General features: G+C 44.8%; 1 protein-coding gene across 3 annotated transcripts in view; it reads right to left on the bottom strand.

Moving 5' to 3' along the window:
* Positions 1 to 14,315, bottom strand: part of MAPRE1 (microtubule associated protein RP/EB family member 1) — a 29,518-nt gene extending 15,203 nt beyond the window's left edge. For 2 of the 3 annotated variants that reach the window (XM_052650617.1, XM_052650615.1), the window contains exons 1-3: positions 14,245 to 14,315; positions 13,774 to 13,856; positions 9,825 to 9,948 (exon numbers count right to left, since the gene is read on the bottom strand). In XM_052650617.1, coding sequence (XP_052506577.1) covers positions 9,825 to 9,945 — 121 coding nt within the window. In that variant the 5' untranslated portion in view covers positions 9,946 to 9,948; positions 13,774 to 13,856; positions 14,245 to 14,315. The remainder of the gene's footprint in view (positions 1 to 9,824; positions 9,949 to 13,773; positions 13,857 to 14,244) is intronic. The other variant, XM_052650616.1, reaches the window with a different exon arrangement.

Here is a 14,315-nt window from a genome sequence, read left to right as displayed (position 1 = left end):
AAGGGAGATTTAAAAGTCAACTTTTTGTTGACTGCAATAATTTACCAACTGCAATATATAGATCTAGTTTGGATCCTGATACATACACATCAACTTAGAGCACACATATACACAGGAGATAATCTATGAAGCATCTATACCTACAGCGCTGCTTCACATAGGAAAGATATTTTTTCTGAACCAGCAAAATAAAGTACATTTACTAAATACACAGTTTTCTCAAGCCATTCATGAGACTTTCCATTCAAAACCCCTTAAAAGCATCAGTCATCTGCTCCTCTAAAAAAAACCTGCCTGAAGAACTTTCAGTTTTTATTTTAGAGCTAGAAGAATCCTTAGAGCCGTTATAAATTTAAAACTGAGGACCAAAAACTGTGGCTCAAGACCACAGAGGCCAGAGACCAAGCTCAGAGCCAGACCCCAGGCATTCTGACTCGCTGTCCACTGCTCCTTCCTATGTCATTATACACTTTCTTAGAACACCCTACCCCAGACTAAAGCATTTCCTGGCTCAGGGAAAGAAAGAGGTATATACCATGCTGCTACACTCTAGTTGGCTGAAAGAGAGATAATGTATGAAGAAAAACACGAGGACTCCAATAAAAATAGACAAATCAATTGGACAATTCACACATACAAAAATGTAAACACCTAATAAACACACGGGGATCCAACCTAAGGGATCTCAGGGAATAATTTCTTTTTTTTTTTTCTTTTAATACAGCAAGGGGAATTCCCTGGCAGTCCAGTAGCTAGGACTCACAGTGTAGCCAAGAAAAAGGAAAAAAAGTAAACTTCCAAGAAACAGGAAAAAAAGTAAATTTAATAAGTAATACACATTAAAAATACATCTAGCAAAGATTTACACATGAAAATTGTATAACTTCATTCAGGAGAGGAAAAAATGGAAGCAACCTGTATGTTCCACTAGAGCAATCAGCTACATAAATCCGTACACTGCCTAAGAGAATATTATGGAAGCAATCAAAGCACATTTTTTGGTGGGGGTTGGGGGAAGAGCTCAAGATTTAATGTTAAAGAAAATGCAAGATACAAAAATGTATCTATAACATGTCTTCATATATGTAAAAACATGTACAGAAAAAAGCTGGGAGAAAGCACAATGTATTAAACCACACAAGGTTCCTGTTTTGGAGATCAAATATGACTCAACAGTGGCCATCTCTGGGAGGTGGTACAGAATATATTATTTTTTAAAATATTATTACATACAATGAAAATTACTTTTATAATAAGCACACAAAAAAAGAAGATAAATGCTGAAAAGGAAGAAGTCCATCAGGTGGTTTTTTTACAAAAGGGCTCAAAACTCCTGGCCTGTAGATGTCTCAGCTGGGTACAGCAGAGGTTCAAAGGGGCTTTCCCTCCAGTCTCGGCCTTAGTAACAAAGTCTGGCAACACAAGCTGCACAAGAGGACCTCTCTTAGATGACCGCTGTCCCAGGGCTTTGGGGCAGGAGAGCAGGTTCACGTAACCAACCTGTGGCTGGAAAATGCAGACAGCCACAGGTGGGACCAGGTGTGTCCTGACATCAACCACCAGGTCTCCGCTGGCTACCACAGCCCCGTCCCACGGAGACCTGTGCTACAAGCAGAGAACCCACAGGGCACCATGCAGCCCCTGCGCCCAAGCCTGCACTCTCTCAAGTGCACAGGCTCTCAAGCATTTCGGGCCAAGGCCCCTTGGAGAATTAGATGGAAGCTGAAGTCAACAACCTACACAGGCCAGGACTTCCCTGGTGGTCCAGTGGTTGGCAAGTCCATCTGCCAATGTAGGGGACCAGGGTTTGATCCCTGGTCCAGGAAGATTCCACATGCAGAGAGGTGCCACAACTACCGAAGCATGTGCGCCCTAGAGCCCATGCTCTGCAACAAGAGAAGCCACCGCAATGACAAGCCTGTGCATGGCAACTAGAGACAGTCCCCCTCTCGCTTCAACCAGACAAAGCCGACGAGCAGCAGTGAAGACCCAGCACAGTCAAAAATTTATTAATTTTTTAAAAAATGATTCATGTTGATGTATGGCAAAAACCATCATAATACTGTAATTATCCTCCAATTAAAATAAATTCATTTTTTTAAAAAATGAGTTTAGGTCTGAAAGTATGACCAAAAGCATCACCAAAACTAAGAATGAGGGGAAAAACAGATTAAAAAAAAAAATGAATTCTACGTACGACAGATGCCCTCCTATCAGAAAACTCCACATTAAGAACTCTCAAAGTTTTACACACAGGAAACACACTCCATTAAATGCAAAAGTGTTCAGGCTTTGAGAGTAGGTGACGCTTAAGTCATTTTAAAGGATGAATACAATTTGGAAATAGTCCCTGTCCAGGCATCAAAAATAAATAAATAACCGAAACAATTTGGAAATAGAAGGCTGTGAGGCGTCATTAATGCAGACATTGAAAGTTGGTCTGAAGACATCTTAACATGAGAAAAACTACCCTATTTTAATTTTAAAAGAAAGAAAACTGTACAACATTGTTTGCTTGTATTTGATACTTACTACAACACTCTGCGTTCAAGCTGGTTTTAGAAAAGGCAGAGGAACCAGAGATCAAATTGCCAACATCTGCTGGATCATCAAAAAAGCAAGAGAGTTCCAGAAAAACATCTATTTCTGCTTTATTGACTACGCCAAAGCCTTTGACTGTGTGGATCACAATAAACTGTGGAAAATTCTGAGAGATAGGAATACCAGACCACCTGACCTGCCTCTTGAGAAACCTATATGCAGGTCAGGAAGCAACAGTTAGAACTGGACATGGAACAACAGACTGGTTCCAAATAGGAAAAGGAGTACGTCAAGGCTGTATATTGTCACCCTGCTTATTTAACTTATATGCAGAGTACATCATGAGAAACACTGGGCTGGAAGAAACACAAGCTGGAATCAAGATTGCCAGGAGAAATATCAATAACCTCAGATATGCAGATGACACCACCCTTATGGCAGAAAGTGAAGAGGAACTAAAAAGCCTCTTGATGAAAGTGAAAGTGGAGAGTGAAAAAGTTGGCTTAAAGCTCAACATTCAGAAAACGAAGATCATGGCATCTGGTCCCATCACTTCATGGGAAATAGATGGGGAAACAGTGGAAACAGTGGCTGACTCCAAAATCACTGCAGATGGTGACTGCAGCCATGAAATTAAGAGACGCTTACTCCTTGGAAGGAAAGTTATGACCAACCTAGACAGCATATCTAGGTTGTCTCTAAAAAGCAGAGACATTACTTTGCCAACAAAGGTCCATCTAGTCAAGGCTATGGTTTTTCCAGTAGTCATATATGGATGTGAGAGTTGGACTGTGAAGAAAGCTGACCGCTGAAGAATTGATGCTTTTGAACTGCGGTGTTGGAGAAGACTCTTGAGAGTCCCTTGGACTGCAAGGAGATCCAACCAGTCCATACTGAAGGAGATCAGTCCCGGGTGTTGTTTGGAACGAATGATGCCAAAGCTGAAACTCCAGTACTTTGGTCACCTCATGTGAAGAGTTGACTCATTGGAAAAGACTCTGATGCTGGGAGGGATTGGGGGCAGGAGGAGAAGGGGACGACAGAGGATGAGATGGCTGGATGGCACCACTGACTCGATGGATGCGAGTCTGAGTGAACGCCGGGAGTTGGTGATGGACAGGGAGGCCTGGCGTGCTGCAACTCATGGGGTCGCAAAGAGTCGGACACAACTGAGCAACTGAACCGAACAACAGTCTGTAACAGCAACAGACTGGAAATAAATGGAATGTCCATTAATAGGGGACTGATTCAAAGAAATTACAGTGCTAGAGAGCCATAAGAAAGGAAAGTGACACCCACTGCACGGGTAATGAACGCTCCCCAGAATGTCCAACGCGCTCAAACACGCCACCGCTTGCGTAAAATAGGGGAAGAGAAGAACATACACACAGACTACGGACAGATGGACGTTTCTGCTCCTACACACTCTCTCTGGAGGCCACCCAGCTGACAACACTGGTTACTTCTGCTCTTACTTTTCACAGGAAGGCTTTTCACTGTTTATCTTTTTGTTTCTTTTGAATTCTAAACCATTTTGAGACTTAGTTATTCAAAACGTATGTCAATTATATTATTGAAAATACTGAAAATACAGCTAAAATGAGTAACCTTGGACAAGTCAGTTAACTTCTCTTAGTTTCTCTAACATGGGGATGATAGACCTTACCTTCCAGGTTATACAGGTGAAGTACTTTGGAAAGTGCCTGACCTATGGTAAGAGCTCAATAAATAAAACCTTAATTAAAGGGAAAAATACAATTAAAAGATAACAGTGATTGTCACTTGTCACAGTACAACAGATTACAGTTTTATTCTTAATGTTTCTATGTTGCTGTTCAGTGCTAAGTCGTGTCCGACTCTATGCAACCCCATGGACTGCAGCACACCAGGCTTCCCTGCCCTTCACGGTCACCCAGAGTTTGCTCAAATTCATGTCCTTTGAGTCAGTGACACTATCTAAACATCTCATCCTCTGCCACCCGCTTCTTCTTTTTTTGCCTTCAATCTTTCCCAGCATCAGGGTCTTGTCCAGTCAGTCAGCTCTTCATATCACGTGGCCAAAGTATTGGAGCTTTAGCTTCAGCATCAGTCCTACCAATGAGTATTCAAGGTTGATTTCCTTTAGGATTGACTGGTTTGATCTCTTTCCACTTCAACAGATTCTCAAGAGTCTTCTTCAGCACATTTCCCAAAACATCAATTCTTCGGCATTCAGTGTTCTTTCAGCCCAACACTCACATCCGTACATAACTACTGGGAAAACCAAAGCTGTGACTCTATGAACCTTTATCGGCAAAGTGATATCCCTGCTCTTTAATATGCTATATAGGTTTGTTGTAGCTTTCCTTCCAAGGAGCTAACATCTTTTATTCTCGTGGCTACAGTCACTGTCCTCAGTGATTTCGGAGCCCAAGAAAATAAAATCTGTCACTGCTTCCAATTTCTCCCCTTCTAGTTGCCATGAAGTAATGGGACACGATGCAAATTTTAATGTTGTGCTTTAAGCTAGCTTTCTTTTTTAATACATTTCTATAAAGAAGACCTAATTACTTATACTCAGAAGAAAATAAGTTTGTCTTCTGCTTCAATTAACACAAAGAGGTATTTGAAGAATTAATTAAGCAAAAAAAACTTAAAGAGATACTTCCATGAGCAGAGGAGTGACTCAATAAAAATGGTCTCTTCAAAAGGCCATAGACAACCATGGGACAAGCAGAGAGACGTGTAGGGCCCAGTGTGGAGGCCACTGTGGCAGCAGCCTGCAAACTGAGAAAAGGCTACAGCCAAAAGACCCTGCAGAAGACCCAGAGGACTCTGTGAGTTAGCCTCAAAAGATGCTTCTCAGGCCTGAGACACTGGAAGAATGGTGCAATTAAGGTCCAAAATGGAAAAGGGAGTCAACTTAAGGAGAAAACAAAGTGGGAGAGGCCTGGTCAGGGGCATGGTCTCCCTCTCAGAATGGCTCCAGAATAAGACTGACAAGCTGTTTTATATAAACTAAAGGGCCACCAGGGCCCCACAATAAGCTAAGAAAAAAGGAAATCTAGCATTTGCCTGGGAGCATCTGAACACCTCTCCCATTCGGCGGAGCACAGGAACTGTGAAGCTGGCTGGCCTGGACAGGAGAAGGCAAGGAAGGGAGCTCTGAGGACATTCACACTCAGAGCACCACGCTGGGCCCTTGGAAAAGTGCAAAGGGGCCTATCAGGGACTGGAACCGAAGTGGGAGAGGAACGGAATGGAAAGCAATCAGCATTCTTCACCTCCTCTCCCCACTCTAGCTTTTTTTGGCCTTGCCACCAGGCTTGTGAGATCTTAGTTCCCCAACCGGGGACTAAACCCAGGCCACAGCAGTGAAAGCCCCAAATCCTAACCACTAGTCTACCAGAGAAATCTTTTTTTTTCTTTCCTTTCCTGCATCCCCCTTTTGACACAAGCGATCCCTCATTGCAATCACTCTCTGTGACCAGGGTCTTTTTTCTTGATAACTATCTTTCCAAAATACTTGATGACTAATTCTCCAAAACAGAGAGACTATGACAGAACATAATGGACCTTGAAACAACCAGCCAACCCTATCACTGAAGTCCTCCACACCTTATCTCACTACAAGAGCCAAGCAGAGGTTCCTTTCACCGTTGGACGCAGGGAGCACACAATGCTGATAAAACTCAGCCACTTCACAGGCAGCCAGCACATGAACAATGTAGAACCTCAGGGCTTTGCCCTCTCGAGCGGAAAACCTATTCCTACCTCTCAAAGCTTGTGCATGGTCAGAGAATTCTAGTGTGCATGCCTCTCTGCTTAAGGAAGGTAAGATCAAGAGGGACCAGGCACCAGTGATAAAGGGCCCTGGGATTCTCCTCAGGCCTCAGTGAACACAAGGATCTTAGGAGCCTCGCTTTCTCTCTGATTCCAATCCCCTGGAAGCAAACCTTATTCAGGGACAAAGTGTCTACAGTTCATTCTGTTTAGAAGCCGAGACCCCATTTCCTAAACACCAACATGAAACACAATGCAACCTCTACATACTCAGAAAAGCCCCACACCACTTTCAAGGGGGGAACAAGCTGTGAACAGAAGTTTGTTTACAAATCACAGAAAGTATTCTGAATGTTCCACTGGGAAAAAGCACTTAATAAGAAAAATGACAGGCAGCAGGCAAAATTCAAACTCTTCACAGATTCTTAATGAAACAATATCGCTATAATTGATAATATATTTTAATTTGTTCAACTCTCTTCCAAATGCTTCTTTTCAAAAGACAAGAGCGTGGATGTACTTCCCTGGTGGTCCGGTGGTTAAGAATCTACCTGCCAACGCAGGGGACACGGGTTCAATCCCTGCTCCGGGAAGATCCCACATGCCAAGAGCAACAAAGCCCATGTGCCACAACTACTGAGGCCATGATCTGCAACAAGAGAAACCATGGCAATGAGAAGCCTGTGCATCCCAACCAGAGTAGCCCCCACTCACTGCAACTAGAGAAAGCCCACAGGCAGCAATGAAGACCCAGTGCAGTCAAAGAAATAAAATAAAAAGATACAGCATGTACACAGCAGAAAGAGTACAGGCTATGTGGCCAGAAAGATGTGGATGCAAAATCAGGCTCCATAATGCATAAGGTGTGCCCCCATGCAGGCTCCTCTGTAAAACAACAATGTGTCCTATCCCTTGAGAGACCTAAGCTCACATCCAGGGGCTGACACAGAATCAGTATCTGAGAGCTATTTTTACAGGTGAGTCTCACAACAGCCCAACAGGTGAACCAGATCCTAAGGGCTTCCCTGGCGGCTCAGACAGTAAAGCGTCTGCCTGCAATGCAGGAGACCCAGGTTCGATCCCTGGGTCGGGAAGATCCTCTGGAGAAGGAAATGGCAGCCCACACCAGGTATTCCTGCCTGGAGAACTCCGTGGATTGAGGAGCCTGGTAGGCTACAGTCCACGGGGTCGCAAAGAGTCGGACACGACTGAGCGACTTTGCTTCGCTTCACTTATCCCAGTTTACAGATGAAGAACCAGAACATCAGGGTCCCATCTAAAGTCACACAGCTCAGAGCAGACTGCGGTCTCTTCGTGCCCAGTCCTGACTACTGACAACAGCTCCCTGACTGAAGGAGAGAAACCTGGAGCCAGATTAGCACACGTACAGCTTACCTACACATGAAAAGAGATCGCATCTTTTAATTAAGTGAAATGCATCTTGAAGTGTATTTACAGAAAGAGACAAATTTCAGGGAGAGATTGCTGGTGAAAAAGCTGGCTCCAATCAAAATTAAGATGACCTCATCCCCCTCATTAGTCATTAATCACGGGGCAAACAAGTGCTTTAAAAGCCTCCAACAAAAGGGGATGTGGTGGTGAAATGAAACCAGCAGAAAAGCAGCACAGATCTAACAGCACCTACGACTAACAGTGCAACTGATGTTTAGTAGGCGTGACTCTCGGGCACCCCTGTCTCACTGTACAACTTCACAACGAGCCTTTCTGACCATCTATAAAACTGGATTAAATCTCACAGGGGAAGGAACAAGACCAGCAAGTGAAACTAAGACCGAGACTCAGCTACAAAATGAGGAAGTACGGAAGCTGAATTCACTTAGAAAATTTTCATATAAATGAAAGCAATAATTTTAAGAAGATCTGAATGGCACTAGTTGGTAAAAGAAAAGTCTGAAGAACAAGTATGGTACAGAGGCTGAAGGACACGGGCTCCTGATTTCAAATATGGTTCAAGCCTCAATTCTATTCCTGGTTAAACAACCCTATACTTATTATTCAATTTCTCTAAGCCCATTTTCTCATCTGTAAAAAAAAAAAGGTTAATAAACATCCCCAACTCACAGTTCAGTTCAGATGCTCAGTTGTGTCCAACTTTGCAACCCATGGACTTCAGCACACCAGGCCTCCCTGTCTATCAGCAACTCCTGGAGTTTACTCAAACTCACAACCATTGAGGTGGTGATGCCATCCAACCATCTCATCCTCTTGTCGCCCCCTTCTCCTTCTGCCTTCAATCTTTCCTAGCATCAGGGTCTTTTCAAATGAGTCAGCTCTTCACATCAGGTGGCCAAAGTATTGGAGTTTCAGCTTCAACATCAGTCCTTCCAATGAATATTCACGACCGATTTCCTTTAGAATGGACTGGTTGGATCTCCTTGCAGTCCAAGGGACTCTCAAGAGTCTTCTTCAACACCACAGTTCAAAAGCATCAATTCTTCAGTGCTCAGCTTTCTTTACAGATAACTCACATCCATACATGACTGCTGGAAAAACCATAGCCTTGACCAGACAGACCTTTGTTGGCAAAGTAATGTCTCTGCTTTTTAATATGCTGTCTAGGTTGGTCATAACTTTCCTTCCAAGGAGTAAGCGTCTTTTAATTTCATGGCTGCAATCACCATCTGCAGTGATTTTGGAGCCCAAAAAAATAAAGTCTGTCACTGTTTCCCCATCTATTTCCCACGAAGTGATGGGACCGGATGCCATGATCTTCGTTTTCTCAATGTTGAGCTTTAAGCCAACTTTTCCACTCTCCTCTTTCACTTTCATCAAGAGGCCACCTCACAGAGGTACAGTGATAAAAAGATATTTGAAAGCACTTACATAACCCTGGCACACAAGTGTTCAATTAAATAACTGCTGTTATGATTACTTGGAGAAGCTGAAGGTTCTAATTCTCTACCCCAAGATCAAGATAAGAATTCAAGTAGCAACACGATATACAGCTCATCCTTCTACTGTCATATTCTTGACCCCACCTCCTATCTGGGGTAAATCCAATTTTGATAACCCTAACACATAATGTATGTTCTTTTTTTAAATCAGCATTTGTCTGTCATATTCTTAATAAACAAGTAGTTCAATAAAGTTGTGGCTGAAATGGCAAACCGGCCTGACTTTGGTCTTGAGTTTTGTGGGAGTAAGAAACGCCACTGATAAACTAATACAGAACTAGAACAATTACAATTATTGTCCTCAAATAAGTCACTTCAAATCTGGATGCAAAGACTGCCGATGGAGCAGCTGAGGCTAAGTAAGCTGCAGGCCTCAGAATGGAGCCGCTACAGCAGGAGACGGTGGACATACAGGCCAGAAGAGAGCAGGCTCCTTTCAAGCACAGTCCCACTCACAAGTGGAACGAAGGCAAGGCTGAAACAAACAGAACAGCCCTAATACAGAACTCGAACCTGTGGCTTTTGCAATCAGACATGGCCAACCTGTGCATCCCTGAAGGACCCACAGGCTTTCCTGGGGAAAGGGGTCTATTGAACTTCTCTTACCTGAGCACAACTGTTCGATCTTTGTCAGATTCAACTGCAGAGACTCATTGATCCAGGCCAGCATGTCATGTCGACTGAGGTTATCACTGGTGACTGACGTTGAGTACACGTTCACTGCCATCTTCTACAGCATGTGAGAAAAGAGAAGGGATCGCATTATTGGGCAGTAAGAAAGCACAAGCATTTCCCGGAGTCACCAGAGCAGAGGTACGGGGACACTCAACTTGGAAGCCTCACCCCCATTCTTCCCCAAGATGCCAAATCAAAGATCTAGGATTCCAGCCATGAGCCTAGATTTCCAGGAGTAAACATAACCTGAAATGAATGGCTCAACACCAGCCAGCCTAAAATTCAGGCCCCATTTTAATGTGATTGGTATAAAAATGTGCTTCAGTTCAGTTCAGTTCAGTTCAGTCGCGTCCGACTCTTTGCGACCTCATGAATCACAGCACGCCAGGCCTCCCTGTCCATCACCAACCCCCGGAGTTCACTCAGACTCGCGAAAACGTCAATTCATTTATTCATTAATGTATCAAAATGTTTACACCAGTCTTCTTCAGATGGTGGGCTTTTTATTAATTTCTCTTTATAGTTTCCACTACAAAGTTCTCCAAATTTTCTTAAAGACTATATCCACTTTTACAATCAAAAAAGTAACCTTTTCTATAACCTAAGTACTACAGAGGTGGTGGCAAATGACCTCACAGAGAAGAGTCCTTAGTAAAATTCTCTGCTGAACCTACTGAGGACAGGAGGCCATCTGCAGGCCTACTAAGCACCAGGAGCTTAGCAGACACTTGGCTAAGCTAAGTGAGAAGCTTAAGCAGAGTGGCTACAGCCCCGTGAGCAGGAGGGTGAGGAGGAAAAGAAGTGGGAAAAGTGAAGCACCCAGATCCTGTTTGGACTCTGGAGGCATGATGAGGAGTTCAGATGTTATCCCTTAATCGTTCAAGAATCCCTTCCTGGGATTTAAATGAGGGAGAATCACATTCTTACTTAAGTTTGAAAAAGGTCACCAACTGCTGGTGAACAGATAATGGGAAGAAAAGATTCACTATGAGATAAGGGCAGGTGGATCCAGACCTAAATGAGATTCCTGGGCAATTACCATGAAGACTCATGACTACACAACAGCAGTCCCCAACCTTTTTGACACCAGGGACTGGTTTTGTGAAGACAGTCTTTCCATGGACAGACTGGGGAAAGGGGGGAGGGGGCAGGCAGGATGGTTTTCGAATGATTCAAAGTGCATTACATTATTGCACACTTTATTTCTAGTATTATTATATCAGCTCCACCTCAGAACATCAGGCATTAAATCCTGGAGGTTGGGGACTCCTGCTAGAAAATAGTAAATTTCACCATGACCAACACTTGTAATTTTCCTCATTTCATGTGACATCAATATGATCAATGTGGGAAGAAAAACTCAGGACAATTTGGAACCACCATGGGACTCTGAGCACTTCATTCCTCCACCAAGGGACTAGCTAGTCTTCCCTTGCATCTCCAGCACACCTCACAAGTCAAACAGCTACAGAATGTGAGGGCCGGAAATGATGGAGATCTACCACACAACCTCCTCTTTATCTGACCTCTCAGGCTTGTGCCCTCACACCCCACATTCCCCTCCCCCGAGGACTTGGCACAGCACATTACACAGTGGGCTCAGGAAAGGCTACTTGTTTTCATGCTGGCAGGACAGTGTCAAGCAGAGAAAAATGTGTCTCAGAAAGCAAATTATCAACTCTCTTACCTAAACTCAGATGACAAAACCGTATTATACAAGAAGTCAACACAATTTAGTTCCTGACTCCACTGGGAAATTAATCCCTATGTTCCCACAGCACTTCATTCAAACCTCTACAACTGTCATTATCTCTTCATTTCTGAATCATTCCCAGATGGGATCTGAACCAGTAGGAAATTTGCTCTATGCAAAGAACTGAGTATTTGAAGCCTGGGTTTGAACATGAGGCTCTCACTCAGTTGTATGAACTTGGACAAGTTGCTTAACTTCAGTACACCTTATTTATCTTATGAGTGAATGCCCCCTATTTGAGGTGAGGTTTAAATGAGGTAAGGCACAAAAAATGGTTTGGCATTAAACAAACAAGTCCAGGAGAGAGACCTTGTCTCATTTATCCTATCTCCAGTGCCAAAAACAGCACCTGAGACCTGTCACTACCATCTCTCACCGCCATCCACTGCAACAGACATCAAACTAGTCTCTGTCTCAAACTGTTTTTATACAACAGCCAAGGAGAATTTTCTGAATCAAAAATCAGACCAAGTGACTCCTGTGTTTAAAATCCCTAAAGGAAGAAATGAAACGCAGACTGTGTGGTATCAAAGAGAAACACATGCAAACAAAAACCACCCCAGTCCCCGGGTATGCACCCGTAATCTATTTTGGCAACATTCATACATCCATCCATCAGGTACTGTGTGTATCATGCTGACGTAAAATGTAAGCAGCTGGTAAAGCCACGTGTGTCTCCTGACCACACCTCAGCTCAGAAAACCTTAATGGCCTTTCCTCATCATAAATTTAAAACTCTTTCATTAGCAGCACATTAATACCTGGCCCCATGTGCTCCGCAAACTCTGCAGCCACTAAATACATGGGGCTAGGCACCCTGTGGATGTGCAATAAACATCCACTGACTCAACTATTTAATTTGCTCTTCCAAGCAGTCAAAAGAGACCAGCTCTCAGAGCCTCAGCTACAGCTAGCGACAGCTCACTCTCTTCCTCCATAAGGATTCCTCTGCTTGACCTCAATGGAAGAAAGACCCCATGATCACCACACAAACCTCACCCCTCCTTGATCCACATTTAAACTTCCTTGAAAAAGCCTCCCCTTACCTCTCCATATATAGCCTCTCCTAAAGGCTCCCAAACCCACTCCAATTTAAGGCTGGCTGATGAGCACTTACCACTTTCAAGGCACCATACTGAGCACTATGGAATGGGCGGGGGGGAACCCCCCCCCCCAAAAAAAGGCAATGTGGCCTTAGGTAAATACCTCACCTTTCCGGATCACAAACAGCTCATCTGCTCATCCAGAGGAGGCAGTGAGGATTAACTGACTCTAAGTGAAAAACACAGCATGTCCTAAGCTTCCCTATGTGTCAGAAATCACTATACATTTCTTAACCACAGAAACTGTATACATATATACACCATCATAAAGGACACACTGGAAACACACTGTCTAGATCTGGACTTCAGGGAAGCAGCGTAATACAGAGATTAAGGGCCTGGACTCAAAGAGTCACAGACTTGGGTTCAGCCACTTGCTGGACACCATAAAGCAAATAACCTCTCAGTCTCGCTCCCCTAATTTGTAAAATGAGGATAAAATCTGTTAAGAGACAAGTGCAATATGACATAAAACCACACAACACCTGGCACACAGCAAGTACCCAATTAGCAAAGAGCCGCTATTATCACTACTCTTACAGATACCCCATCAGAGAGGCGGATGGCAGGCCTGGGGCATCTTCCTTCAATGGACTTCAGGAGTTTCAATCCCAAAATGGAGTAGAGGCCCAGCTCTGCCCTGCAGCACCCCAGGTCAGCTGTGAAACCAGGGACTGAAAAAGCACTGTTCATATAACCCTATTACGCTGTCTCGCCAGTGATCATATGGAATTCTTTTCCTTGTATTAATTTCCTCATTTCCATGTATTTTTTTCATTTTCGGTCTCCCCACCACAATGTAGACTACTAGAAAGCAGGCCTTTGCCCTCCTGCTCCAGGGTGTATAGCCAGTGCTTAATACAGTGCCTAGCGCTCAGTGGACGCTTAACTGAAGAAAAGAAAGAAGTTCAGGGAGTTGGCTTGCTTTTCCCCATGCTCGGGGACAAGACCTTTCTACGTGTAGTATTATCTTTCTCCCGCGTTTTACAGAAGAGGAAACTGAGGCCCAGAGAGGTTAAAGCACCTGCCCAAGGTCGCACAGCAGGGAATTCAATACAGGTTGCACTCCAAAACATGGACTCTTGAATCATCAGGCGGCGCCGTCTCCTACAGTGGAGGGGGAATGATCCTCAGAACTTCCAGCAGGCCCACTCCAACCCCACACACGCCCCCTACCCGGCCCAACCACCCCGGAACCTCCTGCCTCCTGTCCTGGTTCCACGCCTAGGCCGCGGCCCATAAGCCCCCACGCCGCCAAGGGGCAGCCCCCACTTCCGGCCCGACGCCCCGCCCCCGTCCCCGGCGGAGCGAAGAGCGCGCGCCCCCCAGCCCGCGCGCGCCGGGTCACGGCCCCGCCCTTCCCCCACCCGGCCCGAACCGCACCGCCGTGGGGAGCGGCCCGAGCACTGCCCGCGAGGCCCGCTGGCGCTCGGCTCGGCTCGAGGCCCGCCCAGCCGCCCCCCAGCCACCGCCCCGTGCCGGCTAGCCGGCTCACCTGCTCTCGGTCCGACCGCGTCCGCTGCCCGTACCCGGCTCCGGTTCCGTCTTCGTCTCGTTCAAACCGCC

Source organism: Budorcas taxicolor, chromosome 13 (assembly GCF_023091745.1).
Source record: "Budorcas taxicolor isolate Tak-1 chromosome 13, Takin1.1, whole genome shotgun sequence".
In the NCBI taxonomy this organism is placed as follows: Eukaryota; Metazoa; Chordata; class Mammalia; order Artiodactyla; family Bovidae; genus Budorcas; species Budorcas taxicolor.
The sequence above is the reverse complement of the archived record's forward strand: the minus strand, read 5'-3'. Positions and strand labels throughout refer to the sequence as shown.